At 40.3% G+C, this 24,591-nt stretch overlaps 1 protein-coding gene across 4 annotated transcripts in view; it reads left to right on the plus strand.

Annotated features, from left to right (window-relative positions):
- LOC140483036 (echinoderm microtubule-associated protein-like 6) overlaps positions 1 to 24,591 on the plus strand; it is a 544,931-nt gene that overhangs the window by 270,202 nt on the left and 250,138 nt on the right. For all 4 annotated transcript variants that reach the window (XM_072580923.1, XM_072580924.1, XM_072580925.1 and 1 more), the window contains 3 exons: positions 880 to 1,082; positions 7,914 to 8,025; positions 10,376 to 10,503. In XM_072580923.1, coding sequence (XP_072437024.1) covers positions 880 to 1,082; positions 7,914 to 8,025; positions 10,376 to 10,503 — 443 coding nt within the window. The remainder of the gene's footprint in view (positions 1 to 879; positions 1,083 to 7,913; positions 8,026 to 10,375; positions 10,504 to 24,591) is intronic.

A 24,591-nucleotide genomic window follows, 5' to 3' on the forward strand; every position in this document is an offset into this window, starting at 1 on the left:
GAGGCAGGGCAGGTCATAGGCTACAATCAGATCAACCATGATTTTATTGAATGACAGACCAAGCTCAGGTATCCAAATGAACTGTTCCCACTCTTATTTCTTATGGTCTTATGTAGCTTACTGTCATCTCACTCGATGCCTGCACTCTTGCTAATTTATCACACAGCTTTTCCAACATCCACTACTCATAGATGATCAGATATTTCTCCAATTTGGGAAGACCGAAATTGTTATGTTTGGTCCCAATACAAATCCAGTTGCTACCACCAAAGAAATTGACTGCTATGTCTAACTGCATAACATTAGCAACAAATGTAGTTAATGTAATAGCTACAACTGTTGGTTTCCACTTCAAATGCATTCTCTAACTACTTTGGTATGACTGAATGGTATGTTTTAAACCCAGTATACAACAATGGATATTCCATAAATTATCCTAAAAATCTTGCATTTTCGATGTAAGGTTGAGATGTTCTTAAATCCGCACTGAATTCATTTGGGGTGTAAAAAAGTATAAATTGTTGTTGGTTCCAGAAATGAAATTATTTCAGAGAACTAGATATTTGTTGATAATGTTTACTTTAAATCAGAATATTACATTCCCACTTCAGTTACATTTCTGGATACTTTAAGGATGGGTTTGCGCCAGAAAAAATCCTTATCACAAGTATATCTTGCATGTATTAATCTTATCCTCCAACCAAATTAAATTTTCAATTTCTTCAGCTAGGAAAATTGCAAACTTAAATAGATGCATAAAGAAAGTATACTGGAACTAGTTTAACAGATTGTAATTGACTTAGAATTCATTTATTTTTAATACCTTGCTTTACCACAGTTGTTGATTAGAATATTACTAACAGTTATCTGATGTTTAAGGTGGTGGCCTTACTTCTAAGCGAGGAACATTTGGTAACATGGGGAAACTGGAGACAATGATGTGTGTTTCGTATGGCCAGATGGAAGACATGATGTTCTCTGGAGCTGCAAATGGAGATGTTTACATCTGGAAAAGAAACCTTCTACTCAAGACAATTAAAGCACATGATGGCCCTGTTATTGCTATGCATGCCTTAGATAAGGTGCTTTGAATTTTGTGTCTCAATTCATAATACTAATTTTACAATATATGTCATGTGTGGTCTACTATGTAGGACCAGTTTCACTTTTGGTGGGATTGCAACTAATAGATAAGCCTCCATCGAAGTCCATAGAAGAAAAGTAAGATAATGTCAATAATGGGGTCTATAAATGCCAATTTTCTTCTGCTGCTGCCAAAAGAGAACATTGCTCCCTATGTATGTATGCTACGTATAATTTCAGTTAAAAATTTGAATAAATACACTGGCACTCTATTATCGAATAGGCTGAAATCTTCAATGATTTTTACAAGTTAAAAAGATTCATATCAGTAGATTTTACATTAAAAATGGAACAATTAGAACTGATTAATATCAAGATTCATTGTAAATCTAAATCTTTGGGTGATGTTGGTTAAAGTGCCCTCTACATTTCACTTGGAAATGCTTTCTAAATCCAGTTCTGCCCAAGTTGTGAAGTAACAAATGTCAACCAATGTGAACAAGCTGATTTAAATTTAAATTGGCAGTTAAATTTAATTGGAAAATGAATGTGATTTGCAGCATTGGAACAATATAGCTTTTAAAGTAATTTAGAAAACAAGCACAGTAATAAAAACAGAAAATGTTGTTTTGTTTTAAATATTTTTAGTTCTAATATATTTTTAAATGTTTAAAGTTATTTAAATATTGAAAATATTTTGCTTTTAAACAAAATTAGGTCTCGGCCCAAAATATTGTCTTAGAGTCACAGAGTCATAAAGATGTACAGCATGGAAACAGACCCTTCGGTCCAACTCGTCCATGTCAACTAGGTATTCCAACCCAATCTAGTCCCACCTGTCAGCACCTGGCCCATATCCCTCCAAACCCTTCCTATTCATATACGCATCCAAATGCCTCTTAAATGTTGCAATTGTACCAGCCTCCACCACATCCTCTGGCAGCTCATTCCATACATGTACCACCCTCTGCGTGAAAACGTTGCCCCTGAGGTCTCTTTTATATCTTTCCCCTCTCACCCTAAACCTATGCCGTCTAGTTCTGGAACTCCCCAACCCCAGGGAAAAGACTTTGTCTATTTATTCTATCCATGCCCCTCTTAATTTTGTAAACCTCTATGAGGTCACCCCTCAGCCTCCAACGCTCCAGGGAAAATAGTCCCAGCCTGTTCAGCCTCTCCCTGTAGCTCAGATCCTCCAACCTGGCAACATCCTTGTAAATCGTTTCTGAACCCTTTCAAGTTTCACAACATCTTTCCTATAGGAAGGAGACTAGAATTGCACGCAATATTCCAACAGTGGCCTAACCAATGTCCTGTACAGCCGAAACATGAACTCCCAACTCCTGTACTCAGTACTCTGACCAATAAAGGAAAGCATACCAAGCACCTTCTTCACTATCCTATCTACCTGCAACTCCACTTTCAAGGAGCTATCAACCTGCACTCCAAGGTCTCTTTGTTCAGCAACACTCCCTAGGACCTTACCATTAAGTGTATAAGTCCTGCTAAGATTTGCTTTCCCAAAATGTCAGCACCTTGCATTTATCTGAATTAAACTTCTCAGCCCATTGGCCCATCTGGTCCAGATCCTGTTGTAATCTGAGATAACCCTCTTTGCTGTCCACTACACCTCCAATTTTGGTGTCATCTGCAAACTTACTAACTGTACCTCTTATGCTCGCATCCAAATCATTTATGTAAATGACAAAAAGTAGAGGGCCCAGCACCAATCCTTGTGGCATTCCACTGGTCACAGGCCTCCAGTCTGAAAAACAACCCTCCACCACCACCCTCTGTCTTCTACCTTTGAGCCAGTTCTGTATCCAGATGGCTAGTTCTCCCTCTATTCCATGAGATCTAACCTTGCTAATCAGTCTTCCATGGGGAACCTTGTCGAACGCCTTACTGAAGTCCATATATATCACATCTACTGCTCTACCCTCATCAATCTTCTTTGTTACTTTATCAAAAACCTCAATCAAGTTTGTGAGATATGATTTCCCACGCACAAAGCCATGTTGACTATACCTAATCAGACCTTGTCTTTCCAAATACATGTACATCCTGTCCCTCAGGATTCCCTCCAACAACTTGCCCACCACTGAGGTCAGGCTCACCAGTCTATAGTTCCCTGGCTTCTCTTTACCGCCCTTCTTAAACAGTGGCACCATGTTTGCCAACCTCCAGTCTTCTGGCACCTCACCTGTGACTATCGTTGAAACAAATATCTCAGCAAGAGGCCCAGTAATCACTTCTCTAGCTTCCCACAGAGTTCTCAGGTACATCTGATCAGGTCCTGGGGATTTACCCACCTTTAACTGTTTCAAGACATCCAGCACTTCCTCCTCTGTAATCTGGACATTTTGCAACATGTCACCATCTATTTCCCTACAGTCTATATCTTCCACATCCTTTTCCACAGTAAATACTGATGCAAAATATTCATTTAGTATCTCCCCCATTTTCTGTGGCTCCACACAAAGGCTGCCTTGCTGATCTTTGAGAGGCCCTATTTTCTCCCTAGTTACCCTTTTGTCCTTAATATATTTGTTAAAACCCTTTGCATTCTCCTTAATTGTATTTGCCAAAGCTATCTCATGTCCCTGTTTTGCCCTCCTGATTTCCCTCTTAAGTGTACTCCTACTTCCTTTATACTCATCTAAGGATTAACTCGATCTATCCTGTCTATACCTGACATATGCTTCCTTCTTTTTCTTAAACAAACCCTCAATTTCTTTAGTCTTGTCTGAACTTAGTGCAGAGATTGATTAACTTCTGTGTTTTGAGCTTCTATTCTTGGTCCAGCTTTTCAGCAAAAGCACTGTTTTGAATTTTATAGATTTTACGTTAATTCTTTAAGTTGATGAAGCAAAAAATAACACACAGTTACTATAAAAGCTGCTATAAATTATGTTTTTATGACTCTGTGGCCATTCTTTTTCACATGTCTACGAATGCTTTCTGATCTCAGACAGCCTTTCCAGTTTGAACAAACAAGGGTCAGAAACAGCTTTTAGAAAAAGACTGGGAAGAGATGAAAAAGATGGGAGACATCACAAGCTTTATTTATATCCAGGATATATCAGGCAATAAATGTTGGATTAAGATCTCACATGTCAGTTTCACACACATATTTTGATCATTGCTACTTAAAATTGAGGTTTCTTTGTCCAACACACCCATCCGGATTTGGTAGGTCACTCATGCTCTGATGACTTTTGGGGCCAAACATGGTAGCAGTCCCCTGCCCAGATGCAGACTGATATTCTTCAGTTTGAACTACTGCAGACTTTATAGTCAGAAAGAGGGCAAGGTGGAGGGGCCAGGTACCTCTGGAGTGTCTTGAAAAGAAGCTTCTGGGAATCTTATGTTGGGCTTCTCTTCCATATGGATGCCTGAAGGAGGGACCTGTTGTGAGGTCAAGGAATCTTGCTCTCTCTCACCTCACTGGAATATTGCGTGCAATTCTGGTCTCCTTTATCGGACAGATGTTGTGAAACTTGAAAGGGTTCAGAAAAGATTTACAAGGATGTTGCCAGGGTTGGAGGATTTGAGCTATAGGGAGAGGCTGAACAGGCTAGGACTATTTTCCCTGGAGAGTCAGAGGCTGAGGGGTGACCTGATAGAGGTTTACAAACTTATGAGGGGCATGGATAGGGTAAATAGACAAAGTCTTTTCCCTGGTGTCAGAACTAGAGGGCATAGGTTTAGGATGAGAGGGGAAAGATATAACAGACCTACAGGGCAATTTTTCACACAGAGGGTGCTACGCGTATGGAATGAGCTGCCAGAGGAAATGGTGGAGGCCGGTACAATTGCCATATTTAAGAGGCATTTGGATGTGTATATGAATAAGAAGGGTTTGGGGGGGTATGGCTGGGTGCTGGCAGGTAGGACTAGATTGGATTGTGATATCTGGTTGGCATGGACGTGTTGGACCGAAGGGTCTGTTTCCATGCTGTACATCTCTATGACTCTGTGGCTCACCATTAACACCAAGTACTTATGGCTACAGCTACATAGTACTGGTAACAAATGGTTGATGTTAAGTGCACTGGACTTGGATCCCCATGGCAGTTGCTGATCTATCTGTGGAGCTAACCAGATGCATATTGATCCAGCAAGGTACTGATAACATTAGTTTTCCATCCTTTGATGCTGATTACTAACTGCCTTTGACAAACCTGCCTGCTGTTCCTGTTTCCATCAGGGCATTTTAATTAAGTATTTGTTGCCTGGGTCTCTGACAGTCCTCTGAATTTCAGAGATCCAGGCTTTTTCTTCCTTATACTGCTTCAGCAGTGTGTCCTGTGATGCTATCGCAAGATTACACTCCTGAGCCAAATCCAGGTAGAGTATCCACCAAGATGAAAGTCTGTAAACTGGGGGAGGGTACAGATGAAAACCTTGCCATCCTCTGAGGTTCAGTGACTTTCTCCTCAGATGTAATGGAGAACTGAGGGTCTTTGGAGCTACCCTCTTTTTGGCTGAGGTTTGCTAGATGCTACTAGTACCTACGTAAGAGAAGAAAAGAAATTATTTTCCTGAAAGGAAACAAAAACTTATGTAGGTTAAGTTAGCACTGGTGCACAACACAACACAATGAGGCATACTGGATTGTTTGAAACATTGAGGTCCCCTATCCTCACAGGAATGGTCATGCTCTTTTCTAGTTAGCTCAGGAATTTTCTCTTCATATTGAGTGAGGAGCCTGATGTCCTTCCCCACCTGCTTGTCTTGGCACTCTCAGTCTGAATATGGGCTAGTTTTCCTGCAATGAGACAAAACAAGGGTTAACTATGGTGGGATTTGCTGGAAAAACAATTATTGTTGATGGAGGAACAGAAGAAGTGATGCATTATACTTAGTGATGGAGTAGGAAGCACAGGGCAAGGAAAATGTTGGTTTTTGAGAATGAAGTAGACAAGACCCATTGAGTAGACATAATGAATGCAGTGGTGAGAGTTGTAGTCCATGAATATTTGTGGGAGGCCTGTATATTGGCACAATTAGAGTGGGTGGCCCTGTGACTGCATGGTAGCACAAAGAAGATCAAAGACGTACCCTTGCAGAGCAGAGAGGATCATTGGCCTTTTTCCTGCACTGTTTTGCATTCTTTTGTACCTTTGATTCAACATGGACCTGTGCTGTTGTCTTGGCTCAGGCTAGCTTTTTCAGGTGGTATGGTCATCAGGATAAAGTACTGCCATCTTCTGTACCACCCTGTCCACAAGGAATAAAAGGTCAGCTTCTGAGCCACATGCTCAGTTATAATTGTCAAGCAACACTGTGTAAGGATCAACTCTTGGCATACGGTGTTTGAAGTGTTATGCAGCTGAGCTTTAAATATAGTGCTAGGGTGTAAACATCGGAGTCTAGCCCTGGCAGTAGCAGGCACTTCCACCTCGTTCGCAACATGACCCCACAAGAAGGGTACTATGGAGCCCAGATACTAAATTTTTGAGATGAAGAATGGAAGACTGCATAAGAAGTCACCCTCAGCCATGGAAGAGCAGGTTCCATGAACCCCACTCAACTCATTTATTTCAAAATGGGAAAATTAAACCCAATGTATTATCTTTCTTTTCATATGAGATGATCAGCTGCAAGGTATTGTAGCTGTTTCCTGCTTCAACCTGAAAGGAATGTGACATGAAAAATTTACTGACTACAGTCATCTTAACAGCATCTTGCAGTGGTATTTTGCTCTGCCCTGAGGCTGGAAAGTCTGTTAGCAACAAATAATGGGTTTGAAGGGCTTATGCCTGAAACGTCGACTCTCCTGCTCCTTGGATGCTGCCTGACCTACTGCGCTTTTTCAGCAACACATTTTTCAGCTCTGATCTCCAGCATCTGCAGTCCTCACTTTCTCTGGGTTTCAATCAATGCCTCTTTCAGAAACCAGGCTCTAATAACTGTTTCTTGTCTCTGTTGATCTTAAAGAAATACTCCCTTCATACCCTGGGTGACAATGGCTTCCTGCTGAGAGCCATTTCCACCATGCCTTCTCCATCACCACTGCTTGTTTTCCCTGCCATTCTGCAAGCCAAGCATGTTGAAAACTACAGCACTGATTTCTGAAAGCATGTATCTGTGTAGAACTCTTCAAGTCAGAACCTGGGTCTTCGCTATATATCACTTCATGCCCTGTGATTTTCACAAACTTTAAGTGAGCGTCCAAATCTGCCAAACACTTTTTCCTGATTTCTCAGCAGTTAGTAGAAATCAATCAGCAACTAATCTGAGATTGCCGAATCATCCTTTTAAATAGTGCTTATGTGGTAGAATGGTCCTTCTGCTGTTAAGGAGAAGTTCAGTAATGCAACTTTAAGATGAATTCAATGATAGTGTTGAGATTGAGTGCTATCCTGAGAATCAAATCAGCACTATGTGCTGACTGATGTCTCGACCTTCTTCTCGGGCATACTTTACCAATGTCATGCCAACCTATCCAAAATAGAGTGGCAAGACCCATACCAGAAGTATGTGTTTGTAATGCTGAAACCATTTTGGATGCAAAATGGCACTGATAGCATTGAAATATAGCTCTACAAAATTGAATTTTGAAGCATTACGTTCTGCAAATTATACAGTACTTAATTATTCTGTGCAGCTCCTTAAATAGTTTTATACTGAATTGATTTGACATAAATTGACATGCTAATTGCTGGAAACCTTCAATCCTCTTTGTTTATTTAATTTATTAGTTGCTAATTATTAAAAAGGGGCAACATTACAAAATGTTTCTAATGGATCATTTTAAATATTTCGCACAAACTCTCAATGTACTTTATAATGTTCCTAATTATTATAATTATATTTGTCTTCAGGGATTTGTGACAGGTGGCAAAGATGGTATTGTTGAACTCTGGGATGATATATTTGAGAGATGTCTAAAGACATATGCAATCAAGAGATCAGCATTGTCACCTGGCTCAAAAGGTATACTTCAGCAAAACTAAAAGAATTGCAGAATCTGTAAATCAGAAACAAAAACAAAAGTTGCTTCCTCAGAACTGCAGTTCTGAGGAAGGTTCACTGGACCTGAAATGTTAACTCTGATTTCTCTTCACAGATACTGCTAGGCCTGCTGAGCTTTCCTGCAACTTCTGGTTTTGTTTCAGGGAGACTCCAGCATTAGCTTAACCAAATTAACCTTCCTGAAATATACCTTGATATATAAATTTTAAGATGTTGATAAAAGGTTCTGAGATCTGGTAGAATCAGATATTAGCCCAAGTTTCACAATTGATTCCCGAAGAAGTTAAGGGCACATATTTTCTCTTCCTGTCACAAAGTTAGTTTACCTTCATATACATTATTTATACAGTATGAAACATAAGATTGGGAGCAGAACTAGGCCACACTGACTCTCAAAACTATTCCACCATTCAACAAGATCATGGATAAACTTCAGTTTTATTAAATGGCTGATCTTTGGTCTTATTGAATGGTAAAGCAGTATGACCTACTACTGCTCTAATTTCTTATGTTCCTTACTTTAAATATACTGTTACATGAAGCTTAATCATTTTCTGTTAACAGAATATTAATTGTGCCTTTGAAGTTTCTAAGTTTGGAGGGGTCAATCAAGAGTACAAGTTGTAAGAACAAGGAAAAAACCTGATTCTTTCTGATCAATGTTTCTGTATTTAATATCTTAAACTCCTAATTGGGATAGTGTATCTCTTTTAACAGATTCCTTTCATGACGACAAGTTTTTATATAGGTTCTTCTCTCCAATCCCCAAACAATTCAGCAAGATCTTCATGTCTCTTGAATTTCTGGGTTGTTTATCCCTGATTCTTTCCCACTTCCCAGTGTTACCTATGCATTTGTCATGCATCAGTTAATGACCTTGACTTGTACATTTTGTATATTGGCCCAGATCTTGTGGTCAGCAGTGGGGCAACAACACTTGCCACTAACCTTGAATGAAAGCCACCCGAAAAGATTTAGTGATCTCTGTGGCATGACTTTCTTTTTCCCCCTTCTGACTACAGCTTAAATCTGAATCAGTTATGTCAGCAAGGAGGTGAGCAGCCAATAATTTGAGGTATTTGGCCGCAGGAAACCAGGAAGTTGAGAGCACTTGATATCTGCATGGCATGGTGGCTCAGTGATTAGCACTGTTGCCCCACAGAAACCCAGTTTCAATTCCAGCTTCGGGTGACTGTCCATCTGTGTGGAATTTGCTAGTTCTCCCTGTGTGTGTGTGGGTTTCTGCTGGGTACTCCAGTTTCCTCCCACAGTCCAAAGATGTGCAGCATAGGTGGATTTTCAGTAGTTTCCATGGATGTGTAGGCTAGCCATGGTAAATGTAGGGTTACAGGGATAGAATAGGGGGCTGGGTCTAGGTTGGATGCTCTTCAGCAGGTTGGTACAGACTTGATGGGTCAAATGGCCTCTTTCTGCAATGTAGGGAATTTATGATTCTATCTTTCATTGCTAAGGTATATTTTCCAGATAGCAAAGTGTATTACTTATGATTGATTAGTATAGAAACTAATATAAAGATAAATGGGCTTCTAAAAAAATTAAAAATAAGTCTTTCTTTAATATTGCAACAAAATTTTCCATTCTACAATTTTTTTTCAGGGCATTCGCAATAGTTAGGCTATTAGTATTAAATATAGAGTTACATCCAATTCAGCAAGCTATAACTTTCTCAAGAGTATTTAAAATGAGTATTAAAAAATTTAAACATTATTGAAGTGGATATTTTCCTTGTGATTTGTGGAAACCGCTGCATTGTACCTTCTGGAGGTGCATGGACTCATTAACAGCAGTTTCCAGATTTTCAATATTATTGTGTATGTATACAGAGTTTCAAAGTTACTGTCTGTTTAATGGCTAAATGATCTTGGATACTTTGTTATCATTACCATTTTAAAATCTGCTATTCATTGTTATTTATTTGCCCTATTTCATGTAATTTAGTGTTTATTTACTGGTGGACCTAAAGTCTTGGCACATAATTAGGGAAGTGCAATAATTTAAAATAAAGTGAACAAAAGCTTCTGCATTCACAATATGAAGTACAAGTGTAAGGAGGAGGTTAGAAGGTTCTTTTTATATTAAGAAATATTAAGTTATATGAGGTACATTACCACAAATAACTGCTGCAAATATCAGTCAACATTTAAGAGGATATAAGTAAAAGACTTGAAGAAGGAAAACATAAAATAGTACAGGAAATGTTTGGCAATAGAGTAGATAGGTCTGACGCACAGAGACAATGGGCCAAGTAGGTTACTGCTTGTGCTTTTTATATTCTTTGGTGTTGTTGCAGGTTTGCTTCTGGAAGACAATCCTTCATTACGTGCCATTACATTGGGACATGGACATATACTTGTCGGAACGAAGAATGGTGAAATACTTGAAATTGATAAAAGTGGACCTATCACGTTGCTAGTTCAGGTATTTGTTTTTACATTAAAGAGCAAAGGATTCAAATAAAGCAGGACTAGAGACCAGTATAACTTCCACTTGATACTTTAGGCTTATGCTCTAGTTCAGCATTTCACTTGTTTTATTACTTACTGCTCTAAAATGATATACATTATGTAGTAACTTTCCTCTGGGTGTTAGTCATATTTTAAAGGTTTACAAACTTGTGTTAGTCCTTCCTGAACAGAAATGTGGTGAAAATGCTTAATTTTGGTCAGATCAGTTTATTCAAATAATTGTCAAGTGGAGCTTTGGACACATGTAGGGAACACATTAAGGATGGGAGTGTAAAGTCATACCTGTGATACCAGCAGAACCACAGGTCCATAGCATATGATAATTCTTGAAGTCACCCCAATAACTCATCCCAATTCATCAAACCCTCAATTTACTATCCCAAACTATACTTACAATTTAGATGACTTCTGTTGCCATTTGTTTTATGTAAAACCAGAATAACTACTTATTATGATCGAGAAGTATTTTACAACATTCTAGGATTGGCAAACTCTTAAAACCACTAGCTAACAACCTATTACCCCAAAATCCACCTTTATTCTCCCAAGCTGGCACTTAAACCTGATAAACAAGATGAAGGGCTAGTAGTGGAGGTTAGATATTAAGTCAAATATAGAAAGAGAGAAGGGTGGTATGCCACGTGGCTGGACTCTTTATTTGAATCGCATTTTAGCAATTTTGACCTCCAAATATGCTAAACCGCTCTGAACAGCTCTATGACAATTAGGTGATGAAAAAGCTTAAGCCTTTGAAAGAGTTATTGAGTTGGGTTGGTTTCTTCTTATGGGCAATCTCCTCCTGGTACCTCACCAACCGACACTAACGATATGACTCCATACCAAAAATTGTCTTCCAGTTCTACCTTTACTGCTCCAGGCACAGCTATCTGTTCTTTGCTTCCATCAGTATCCTCATGATTCCCTACCAAGCTGGCATTCGCAGTGTGTCTCTTCTCTGGCAGTAATTCTTTCCTGGACCTCACTGCTCAAGCTCTAACCATTGACTTCAGACACACACAGCTGCAGGGTTCGGATTGACAATTCTGCCTCCTCATTTTTACCTAAGGATTGTAACTTCCTTTACTGGTCATTTTTGGACTTGTTGCAAGGTCATAGGGTTAACCTCCCTCTGAACCTTGGTTGGCTTTCTGCAGCGTTGGGATGACCAAACAGTGACCACTCCCAATCTGTACTAATTGCTACTGTCACCAAGATCGATTCCTCAGTTGGAGAGGCACTAGAAGGAATTGTGAACCCTTACTCAGAATCTTCTCTGATAAATTTTAAGAATTAACAATGGAACTTAGTTATAGACAGAAAAGTTAAAACGAATAGATAGAGTTATGACAATAGCTTTCGACAGAAGTATAAACAAAAGATTTATTGGTCATCGCAGTACATTAATGTGCATGCAGGGTTTTGGAAAATGAGTTTTTGTTCTTAGAAGAGCCAGACTACAAGAACTTCTGTGGAACAGAACTTCATACTCTAATGATCCTCTGAGAGAAAACGTTTTTACTTATCTCTGTCTTAAAAGAGAGATGGCTTCTTGTTAAAGTATGTCCCCTAGTTTAGTCTCGTCGTCAAAAGGAAACATTCTATTAGAAACCACCCAATGCAGCTCCCAAAAACTCTTACATGTTTCATTATGATCACCCCTCCTTATTTTAGATTTCATTGGGCATAGGGATAATCGGTCCAAGCATGCTTCATAAAATGAGCCCTTAATTCCAGGAATGAGTTGAATGAACCTTTACTGAACTGCTTATAAAGGATTTTATATATATATATATATATATATATATATATATTAAATAAAGAAGACAGGACTGCAGATGTGGTCTCATCAATGTCCTGAACAGCTACAATAAAATTTCACTTTTTTATGTTCCATTTCCCCTCCAATAAATGACAACATTCCATTCTCTTTGCTAATAATTCCCAATGCTTTTCTTATCATTTACTACACCTACAGACTAACATTTTGTGATTCACGTATCAAGGCACCTAAATCCCTCTTTACCACTGAGCTCTTTTTAAACAATAAGTGAATCAAGTGTCATGGGAAAAGGGCAGAAAAATTGAGTTAAAGTTTATCAGATCAGCCATAATCTCAGAGAATAATGGAACAGATTTGATTCGCTGAATGGCCTACTTCTGCTCTCATGTCCTATGCATTTAAAAAGGATGATAGACAAAAGATGGGGAATTATGGACTGGTTAGCTTAACCTTTGTAGTGGGGAAGTTGCTTGAGTCTATTATCAAGGAAGGAATAGCAAGGTATCAAGATAGAAATTGTCCCACTGGGCATTTGCAGCATGGGTTCATGAAGGGCAAGTCATGCTTAACTAACCTTTTGGAATTCTATGAAGATTTAACAGGCACTGTGGACAATGGGGACCCAGTAGATGTGGTGTACCTTGATTTCCAAAAGGCTTTCGACAAGGTACCATACAAGAGGCTGCTGCATAAGATAAAGATGCATGGCATTATGGGTAAAGTATTAGCATGGATAGAGGATTGGTTGACTAACAGGAAGAAAAGAGTGAGGATAAATGAGTGCTATTCTGGTTGGCAATCAATAACTAGCAGTGTGCCTCAGGGATCGGTGTTGGGAGCACAATTATTCACAATTTATATAGATGCTTTGGAGTTGGGCACCGTGCGTAGTGTGTCAAAACTTGCAGATGAGACTAAGATGAGTGGCAGAGCAAAATGTGCAGAGGACTGTGAAACTTTGTAGATGAAGATAGATACTTTAAGTGAGTGGGCAAAGATCTGGCAGATGGAATATAATATTAATAAATGTGATATCATCCATTTTGGTAGGAATAACAGTAATAAGGACTATTACTTGAATGGTAAAATGATGCAGCGTGCTGCTATGCAGAGGGATCTTGGTATCCTTGTGCATGAATCACAGAAAGCTGGTCTGTAGGTACAACATGTAATTAGGAAGGCAAATGGAATTTTGTCCATCATTGCTAAAGGAATTGAATTTAAAAGCAGGGAGGTTATGTTTCAGTTGAATAGGGTGCTGGTGAGGCCACACCTGGAGTACTGTGTGCAGTTTTGGTTTCCTTAATTGAGAAAGGATGTACGGGCACGAGAGGGGGTGCAGAGGAGGTTCATTAGGTTGATTCTGGAGTTGAGAGGCTGACCTATGAGTAGGCACTGAGTAGATTGGGATTATATTCATCGGAATTCAGAAGAATGAGGGGGGATCTCATAGAAACATATAAAATTATAGACAAGATAGACGTAGAGAGGATGTTTCCACTTGCAGGTGAAAGTAGGACAAGTGCGCATAGGGGGAGCAGATTTAGGACTGAATTGAGAAGGAACTTCTTCACCCAGAGGGTTGTGAACCTATGGAATTCCCTGCCCAGTGAAGTAGTTGACACTACTTTAGTAAATGTTTTTAAAGCTAAGATGGCTTTTGAACAGTAAAGGAATTAAGGGTTACGGTTAGAGGATGGGTAAATGGAGCTGGGGCCACAAAAAGATCAGCTATGATCTTATTGAATGGCGGAGTAGGCTCAAAGAGCCAAATGGTCTACTCCTGCTCTTAGTTCTTATGTTCTTATGGTCTGACACTCTCCCTTTATTTAAATAGTATGCTGTTTTTCAATTCTTCTTTGACAAGATAGATGAGTTCATGTTTATTTATGTTATATTCTATCTGTTAAACTTTTGCCCACTCACTTAATCTGTCTATCTATCTTTGCAGACCTTCTATATCCTCTTGACAACTTATTTCACTCCTATCTTGGTGTCATCAGCAAAGTTTGCGACCATGCAGTCCCCTTATTCAAATCATTGGTATATATTGAAAATGCTTTAGGACCCAACACTAATCCCTGTGACTATCCACTACCTTACAGCTTGCCAACCCAAAAAAGACTGATTTTTCTCTATTATCTTCCTATTCATGAACCAATTTTTTATCTAGAAATACTGTACCTCTAACACCATCTGTACTTAATTTGTGTCACAACCTTTAGAATGGCACCTTACCGAACACATCTTGGATATCTAAATATTCTACATCTACTAATTTCCTCTTATCCACTACCAGATCTAAAAGTTGAAGTTCTAAATTGGAGAAAGGCCAATTTTGATGGTATTAGGCAAGAACTTTCGAAAGCTGATTGGAGGCAAATGTTCGCAGGTAAAGGGACGGCTGGAAAATGGGAAGCCTGCAGAAATGAGATAACAAGAATCCAGAGAAAGTATATTCCTGTCAGGGTGAAAGGAAAGGCTGGTAGGTATCGGGAATGCTGGATGACTAAAGAAATTGAGGGTTTGGTTAAGAAAAAGAAGGAAGCATATGTCAGGTATAGACAGGATAGATCGAGTGAATCTTTAGAAGAGTATAAAGGAAGTAGGAGTATACTTAAGAGGGCAGAATGTGAGGGGATATGTTTAGGGTGAGAGGGGAAAGATATAAAAGAGACCTAAGGGGCAACGCAGAGGGTGGTACATGTATGGAATGAGCTGCCGGAGGGTGGTACTATTGTAACATTTAAGAGGCATTTGGATGGGTATATGAATAGGAAGGGTTTGGAGGGATTTGGGCCAGGTACTGGCAGGTGGGACTAGATTGGTTTGGGATATCTAGTCGGCATGGATGAGTTGGACTGAAGGGTCTGTTTCCATGCTGTACATCTCGATGACTCTTTGAATGTTACTTCATCAAAAACACTTGAATAGATCGGTTAACATGATTTCTCATTGACAAAGTGATGTTAATTATTCTTGATGTCCATGTATTGGAAAGGGTGGACGCTAGGAAATTGTTTCCGTTAGGCGAGGAGACTAGGACCCGTGGACACAGCCTTAGAATTAGAGGGGGTAAATTCAGAACAGAAATGCGGAGACATTTCTTCAGCCAGAGTGGTGGGCCTGTGGAATTCATTGTCGCAGAGTGCAGTGGAGGCCAGGACGCTAAATGTCTTCAGGGCAGAGATTGATAAATTCTTGATGTCACAAGGAATTAAGGGCTACGGGGAGAATGCGGGTAAGTGGAGTTGAAATGCCCATCAGCCATGATTGAATGGCGGAATGGACTCGAAGTGCCGAATGGCCTTACGTCCACTCCAATGTCTTATGGTCTTATGGTCTTATGAATAAAAATAGAAATTGCTGGTGAAACTTAGCAGGTCTGACAGCATCTGTGGGAAGAACGCAGAGTTAATATTTCAAGCTCAATGACTCTTCATCAGAATTGTAAGCACTTCGGAAAAAGTGGTATTTATGTTGAAGGCAAAGTTAGGGTTTCAGGGAATAAGGGGAGAGGTGGGATTACTAGTCCATTGACATTACTACTACACCACTATCTAACGTCATTTTGTTTTAAAATATTAGTCACAGAGTCATTCTTGTCCCTCTCAAACTGATCATGACATTCTATCATGTTGTGATCACTGTCACCTAGACATCTCTTTTGCATGAGGTTATTGATCCACCCTGTTCCATTGCATGTTATAAGCTTCTAAGGTATTCTGCTAGGATAAAGTAAGGACTTCAAATGCTGGAGATCAGTCAAAAAGCGTGGCACTGGAAAAACACCTGAGGAGCAGGAGAGTCAATGTTTTGAGCATAAGCTCTTCATCAGGAATGTGGGGTGGGGGGAGCCCTAGGAGGCTAAGAGATTAATGAGAGGAGGGTGGGGCTGGGAGAAGGTAGCTAGGAATGCGATAGGTGGATGAAGCTAGGGGCTGATAGTGATAGATCGAAGTGGAGGGTGGAGCAGATTAGTGGGAAGGAACATGGATAGGTAGGACACTGCAGGAGGGTGGAGCAGAGTTGGAAGGTTGGATCTGGGATAAGGTGGGGGGAAGGGGAAATAAGGAACCTTGTGAAATCAACATTGATTCTCTGTGGTTGGAGGGTCCCAAGGCAGAAGTTGAGGTGTTCTTCCTTCAGTCATCAGGCGACTCTGATTTGGCAGTGGAGGAGGCCCAGGTATTTTACATGTCCTTAGCAGAGTGGGAGAGGGTGTTGAAGTGATTGGCCACGCCGCCCTGTGGCTCATCACTTCAACTCCCCTCCCACTCCACCAAGGACATGCAAGTCCTGGACCCCCGCCACTGCCAAATCCTAGCCACCTGTTGACTGGAGAAAGAACACCTCATCTTTCACCTTGGGACCCTTCAACCACAGGGAATCAGCATCGATCTCACCAGTTTCCTCATCTCCCCTCACCCCACCTTATTCCAGAACCAACTCGGCACCAACCTCTTAAAATATCCTACCTGTCCATCTTCCTTCCCACCTATCTGCTCAGCCCTCCACTCTGACCATTACCATCGCCCCCCCAACTTCGTCTACCTTTCACCTTCCTAGCTACCTTCCCTCAGCCTCACCCTCCTCCCATTTATCCTTCAACCCCCTTGGGATCCCCACCACCCCCATAGTCCTGATAAAAAGCTTATGCTCAAAAAGTCGACTCTCCTGCTCCTCGGATGCTGCCTGACCGGCTGTGCTTTTCCAGCGCCACACTTTTGACGAAGGTATTCTGCTGCCTGGTTCAGTCCAGGGGAGTCAGGAAGTGAGTTATTTGCTACAGGATTCCTAGCCTCTGGCATGTCCTTGCTGCCACTATGATTCCTGATCACTGGTAACCCCCAGAATGTTGATCGTGAGAGATACAGTGATGGTAATGCCATTGAATATCAAGAGGTTGATGGTTAGATTCTCCCTTGTTGGTGATAGTCATTGCCTAGCATATGTGTGATACAGACATTACTTGCCACTTTTCACCCCAAGCCTGTATGTTGTTCATGTCTTGCAGCATTTGGACGTGCAGCATCTGTATCTGTTTCAGATGAGTTGCAAATGGTGCTGAACATTGTGCAATCATCAGTGAACATCCCACTTCTGACTTTATGATGGAGGGAAGGTCATTGATGAAGCAGATGAAGATAGTTGGGCCAAGGACTATCTTGAGGGACTCCTACAGAGATGTCTTGGAGCTGAGATAACCGAACCACCAGCAATCCCAACCATCTTCCTTAGTGTCAGATATTACTCCAATCAGCAGAGAGTTACCCCTACCCTGATTCCCATTGTCTCCAAATTTGCTCATCTCTAATCTGTGTTCCATCCAATTTTATCACACCCAAAGACCTGACCTGCTCTATAACTTTGCTGTTTCATTTCCCACAATCTATTGCCTTGCCCTCACTGTTTAGTTTAAAGCCCTTCCTACCACTCTGGTTATACAATTTGCCAAAACATGTGTCCCAGTGTTGTTCAAATGTAACAATGGTACAGCTCCCATTTTCTCCAGTCGTGGTGTCCCAGCCACAGCAATATTTCCTCCATTCCAATATTTGAGCTATGCATTCAGGCCTCAAATCTTGCTTGCACTATGTCCATTTGTTCAAAGTTAAAAAAGTGATCCAGAGATAAAACTTGAACTTGTGAAAGCACTAGTTGCACACAGTACTTGAACTCGTACCTCTAGATGGTAACATAGTTACAAAATTAGGTTTGTGGAATGGCTGATGTGCTTCTCAGGATGATTGTCAGAATAACCATGATTTCAGATTTATTGATCAAATTTTAATCCTACCAGCTGTCACGATGGGATTTGTACCGATGCATTAGCTTGGACTCTGGATTATTATTCAAATCACGTTACTAGGGAATAGTGGCATAGTAATAATGTCATTAGACTGAAATTCAAGTTCAATAAAACATGGAATTGAAAAAAAGATTGATGTGAAATAACTCTACAGAGGCTGGTATCCCATCACCATGTCACCGTTTATTTGCAAAGAATCTTTGATGCTGATTCCTCAGAGTAGACAGGATGTCTGACATTGCTGTTCCTATCTGTCAACCATGGCTCCTTGATTTGACCAGATTAACAGCCCTAATCAGGGAACTCATATTCTATGACACCCACCCAGCTGACTTTGTTACAATTACTACATCCCTCCCTCTCTAACTCCAAGGACATAGGTCAGATCTTTTTTTTTGTAGCTCTTCTTGGAGCATCTTAGCACCAAGTCAGATTTCTCCAACTCTGCCTCTGATAAGGGCAGTGCATTGCTTGCCTCTTTTGACAAGAGTGTCTCTGGAGAAAATCATTCTCCCCTTCAGGCAGCAAAAACATGAGGTGGTAAGATCTGCCATGTACATCTCAATTCTGACATATCTCAAACAATTGATGAAGAGGGAGAACCCATGGGTTCTGGAACAATCAGAAAGACTGTTGAGGAAAGGGGCATGTTTTGCTCCCATATTCTTAGCGATTTTACAGCCTTCATATGGTCCACGTGCTTGTTCAGGATCATCGCACCCACCTGAACTTGTATGTCACTGGGCCCACATCGTGAAAACCATGCCTCTTACCCATGCAAGGCCATTCCTGTAGTTCCTACACCAAACTTGGTCCCCTGAAGTAAACTGTCTCTTTTGCTTAGCAGAGTCTCATGTTCAGCAGTGGTGTTCCTGATGCCATTTGTCATCACTCCCAGGTCCGGGAAGATCACATTTAACCTGGTGCAGAGTATTCTCCCCATGAGCAAGTCTGCTGGAGCTATCCCAAGAGTTGCATGAAGGGCAGTCCTATAATCAAATAGAATCTAGGACAGTTTGGTATGTAGTGAAGTTGTAGGCTATTTCTTAAGCCTGTCTTCAAAGTTTGAACTGCTCTTTCTGCCAGACAGTTGGATGATTGTTGGTATGGAGTTCTCCTTCTATATTGAATACTATTTGAGTTTAGGAGATACTCAGATTCCCTGCTAGTGAATGATGGCCTATTATCAAATACCAACACTTCCAGAGTCTGTTTATTGCAAAAAGTGCATGCAGTTTTTCTATTGTCCTCCTCACATTTGAACTCTCTGCACATCCAGTCACTTTGAGTGGGCGTCCACAATTACTAAGAATATTGAGTCCATGAACGGACCCGCATAGTCCATGTGTAACTGAGTCCAGGGTTTATCCAGCCATTCCCATGAATGTAGTGGTGCTACTGGTGCTAATATTTGTCCTTGTTGGCATTCACTGCCCCACCAAGGTAGCTATGTCTGCATCCAAGCCCGGTTACCAGACATAACTTTTCATGAATATCTTCATTTTGGAAACCCCTGAATGACCCTGGTGGAGTTCAGCCAATATCTGGTGGAAACCTTTGCTTGAGACAATCATTCTTGCTCCCTGTGATATTATGCCATCCTGTACTGTGATCTGTTTTCTCTGAGTCCAATAAGGTTTCAGTTCTGATTGAGGCGGCCCTTTGGTTTCTCTTATCACCACCAGCTCTTTCAGTTTTGCCAGGACCAGACCTTTCTGCATCCAAAGACTAATATTATCAACTGTGACTGGATGTGTTTCCAGAAAATTTAAAATCATTATGGATTCTACCAGAGTTGGTACTACTGGTGGTGAATCTGCCAGTGGATGCGGCTCAATGCATCCACATTTGCTACTCATCCTCTTGACGGTGTTCCAACTTGTAATTATAATTTGGCCTGAAGTTATGGGTGGCACTGCCTTGTCCTCTTTAAATAGATCTAACAGAGGTTTGTGGTCCATAAAAGTATTGGTGGATCTTCCTCACATCAAATGTGACCACCAAATCTTCCTTCTCTATTTGGGCGTATTTAGTCAAAGTCCTGGATATGTGTGCTGTTGGGCATTTTTGTCCATTGGGTCACCTATGAACTAATACTATCTCAATGCCATATGGAGAGGCATCATATGTCAATGCAGGTAGTTCTTCTAATAGCTTGATGGTTGCATTCTTCTGCAGCCCCGCATTATAGATAAATCGCGCTTTAGAAATAGCGCTCAATGTGTTGGTGACATAATCACACAACAGCCAACACAAGTTTAAAAGTTCATGCTTTAGAAACAGTGTTGCTAGTTTGTCAATGGTGTTACAGCGATTTCACATTAACCAAATGCCATTATAACAGAATGACTGTTTCTTCACTTCTCTAAAAGCTATGGCTTGGCTACATGACCATTTCCAAGGTTGACCCTTTTTTTAAAAGAGTTGATGCTAAGGTGCCAGGATGGATGGCAGGTTATGTATGAGTTTTGCATATTAAGGGATCAACCCAAGGAAAGACCGAAGTTCCGGTACAGGTTTGGTAGCCGGGGCATCTTTGATTGCCTTCACTTTATCTTCCAGTGGATCTAACTCAGTCTTGTCAGCTCTGTAAGTTCTGGGGAAGGGTCACTCTACCTGAAACGTTAACTCTGATTTCTCTCCACAGTTGCTGCCAGACCTGCTGAGCTTTTCCAGCAATTTCTGTGTAGGTCATTTGGAGTGCCTGGAACACGTATGTTTCCCTTCTAAGGCATATGCCTTTAAAGAAGAAATGCCTAAGGATAATGTTCAAGTTCTCTAAGTGCTTCTTATTGGTCTTGACTATTATTAGCATGTCATCTAGATAAACAATGAGCTGGGAGTAGACCTTTAAAATATTGTCCATCTTTCACTAAAATTTGCATAGGCTGACAATACCTCAAATGGCAATTTCATTGGTACAAACACTTGTTGGTATTAATTGTAGCATACTTCTGGGAATCCTCCTCTAATGGAATTTGCAAATACACATAGCTCATATCCAGCTTTGTGAAGGACAGCCCTCTTGTTAGCTTCACATGTAAATCCTCTATGCAAGGCTTTAGGTATTTATTCTGTTGCAAAAAGTGGTGTACCGCTTGTTTAAAATCCACACAAAGTTGAAACGACCTCTCAGGCTTCACAATTTGTATGACTGGTGCTTCCCATTCCACAAACTGGACTGTTTTGATGATTCCTTCAATTGCTAGCCTTCTTATTTCTGCCTGTACTTTTGCCAGTGAGGCAAATAGCACTGGACAGGCCTTGTAGAATCGTGGAATTGCTTCCTGGTCAACATGTAAGATAGCCTGGGCTCTTTTGATAGTCCTCAGACCTTCCTGCAAATCTTCCAGGTGTTTAATTAGGACTTCACTTAGGTAGCCATTTTCTAATCAAAAAATATTGAGCCAATCTAGGTGAATCTTTCTCAATCAATTTTGCTCCATCAAGCTTGGGCCCAAGCCATTTGCTACAGCTAGGGTAAATGAACCAGTTCCTTCTCATAACAAACTCATCAAAGTTGTGCACTTAATCTGTAAAGTTTCCCCAGTATGGTTTCTCAATCTAGCTGAGGCCTTGTGCAAATGTAAGGGTGGAATCAGAGCGAATTTTGTGAAAGATTGATTCTGCGATCACTGAAATAGCCAGGTGACCATTTAAACAGATGTTTATTTTGTTTGGTTTTGATTTGGATGTTGCTGAGCAACTGTTCCAAACCCAATGTAGATAGACTTTCCAGAGTGTACACTCTCCTAGAAACCAGCCTATGTGTTATTTTACTCATTTTATGTTAAATAGGACTCCTTTGCTGTCTTGGGTCCACACACTAGAGACAACTACCATAGCTTGCCAGCCAGGATCCCGAAAAAAATTCTAACCATTTGTCTGAGGTTTGGCTTTATTTTGGAGTTTTGCTGTGGGCTGATGTAGAGTCCCTCTGTTCACGATACGTACTGAATGAGGTTATGCTATTGCCTTCAATCAAGTGGTATTCCTCAAACTCAGTCAGACTGGTGATGGTGTCTGCTTCCATCAGAATACTGCAACACTAATGCTCCATTTGCCTCATTTTTCCAATGATAAAACCAGATGTGGTGCCTGTTGAAGTCCAATTGGGCTTCAACTAGTAGGTGCTTTTATATGGTTACATAATTAATCCCAACATACCAAATGGTATCTCAACATCTCATTAAGAGTTAAACCAAAGTCACATGCCTCTGCCAGTTACCTTAATCTCATCAAAAATACTGATATGGATTCCCGGGTTCTTGATTTGCCAATTAAAATTGATAGTGTCTCATAATTAGAGAGGATTGGGGTTCTAATATTCCTTAACAATATCCATGTTGAAAGGTTTTAGTATCTGGTGCTTCAGGGAAAGTTAAATTCCTAATAATCAAAAAAACCTGTGGGTTCTACAAGCTGTCAAGGAGAATTACTGGTTGCATTTCATCTGCCTCAATATCATTTGCCCAGAAAGTATAACACATTCTTTCCACTTCCTGGGCCCAATTTTGGATGACAGGATCGAACCAATCAAGCTTCCTAAATGATGCCGTGATGCCAGAAATGCTTAAGCCAACTCAAAGACAGTGGTTGCAAATTAATTTCATCAGGAGCGTGCTTTTCTCTTGAATCACCATTGAAATAACTCCACAGAGGCTGGTATCTCCTCACCAAGTCACCCTTTATTTGCACATAGAGAGTCCTTGATATTAATCCAGCTCCCTCAGTCCCAGCTCCCACATTAAACAAGATGTCTGCTAGTCCTTTTTTTTGTTATTTTTCTCAGGATGTCTGACACTCATATTTTTTTTCCTTCTTTTTGTTTTCACACTATCGCCTAACTGCGGTAGTGCTTATTTTTCCCCATCACCCATGTTGTGTGTACACAGGTGTGAGACACAGTGAAAGATAACAGGTGTATGAATCTTTATTCAATTTCCACCACCAGGAAGAAAAGAAACGCCTAAGTGGCCAGTGACAAGCAGTGCCCTTCACATCAATGGGCAATGCTGTGTGACCAAACAGTGAAGAGCCAGCCCTGTTTTTATCTGTCAGCCAGGGCTTTCCTGGAACAGATTAATACCCCCAACCAGAGAGCTCATATTCTATGGCTCCCACCTGACTGACCTCATTACAATCACTACATAATGGTAACCATGTCTTATTCACTAACTGGCTGTTCATAACTGGTCTGGCCTACATGTCACTCCACACCCACTACAATGTGGTTTTCTCTGAACTGCCTCTGATATGGCCTAGCAAGTCACTCAGTTGCATCAAAATTGCTACAAAACCCAAAGAAAGGAATTAAATCAGGTAGACCATCTATAGCAGCTGAAATGGATTGTAGCAGGTGATAGTGAAACCAACAAAAGAGAAAAACATACTTTACCTGTTCCTCGTATCATTTGCCTGTGACACGTAACCATTTATTATATCAAAAATTAGGATTTAGCAGTACTCAAGTACAGTAGATTTCACAGCTGACAGATCAAAACATTTGGGGTCAACTTAATTTATTAGTGTCAGTAGAAGTGACCACAAAACAGTCCTTGTGGACACCAAGTCCTGTCTTCATATTGAGGATATCCCATGTTGTGTGTCCCTTCCACTGTGCCAAATGGAACAGACTTCAAATAGATCTAGCAACTTAAGTCTCGGCTTCTATGGGGTGCTGTGAGCCATCAGTACCAGCAGAATTGTATTCAGCTGCAATCTGTAACTTCATATCTTTTCATGTCCCCACTCTACCTTTACAGTCAGGCTTAGAGATCGACTCTAGTTCAATGTGAGGTGCAGGAGGGCATGTCAGGATACCTAAAAAGTAGGTATCAACATAGTGAAGTTAAAACACAGGAGAACTGGCAAATAGCAGACACACATATGAAGCTAATATATCATGATACAATAAAACATTAAAGCCAGCAATGGGCGAGTTTGCATTTCAAATTTGTTTTCAAACATATGCACTCCACCATATGACTCAAACAGACTTTTTAAATGAAAACTCACCCCAGTATTTAACATACATTGTGATGAAGTCTTGAATCTAATGTTTACTAAACTGTATAATGTTCCAATGTTTTTCTTGTGTAATGCACAATTCTCATGTAATTCAGTCTAAGTAAGCCATCATTTATTTGCATTTTTGAATTTATGTAAGTTACACTAATGTAGTTGAATACATTTCACGTTTGATCGAGTATTACTTGATATTACAAAATTTGGCAGCAAACTTCTTATATTCTGATTATGTATATGTTCACATATTTATATTAGGAATAACTTTAATTTAATTGCAGCATTACAGTTCATGGCTCATAATTTGAAAAATTGCATGAATGTCAATAGTATATAACAGGCTAAGCATTAAGAAGGCAATGAGTTTCATCAATAAGTCCTCAAATACTAATACTGTTAAAGAAGCTGGTATTCTGTAGCTA

The sequence above is a fragment of the Chiloscyllium punctatum genome, chromosome 11 (genome assembly GCF_047496795.1).
Source record: "Chiloscyllium punctatum isolate Juve2018m chromosome 11, sChiPun1.3, whole genome shotgun sequence".
NCBI lineage: Eukaryota > Metazoa > Chordata > Chondrichthyes > Orectolobiformes > Hemiscylliidae > Chiloscyllium > Chiloscyllium punctatum.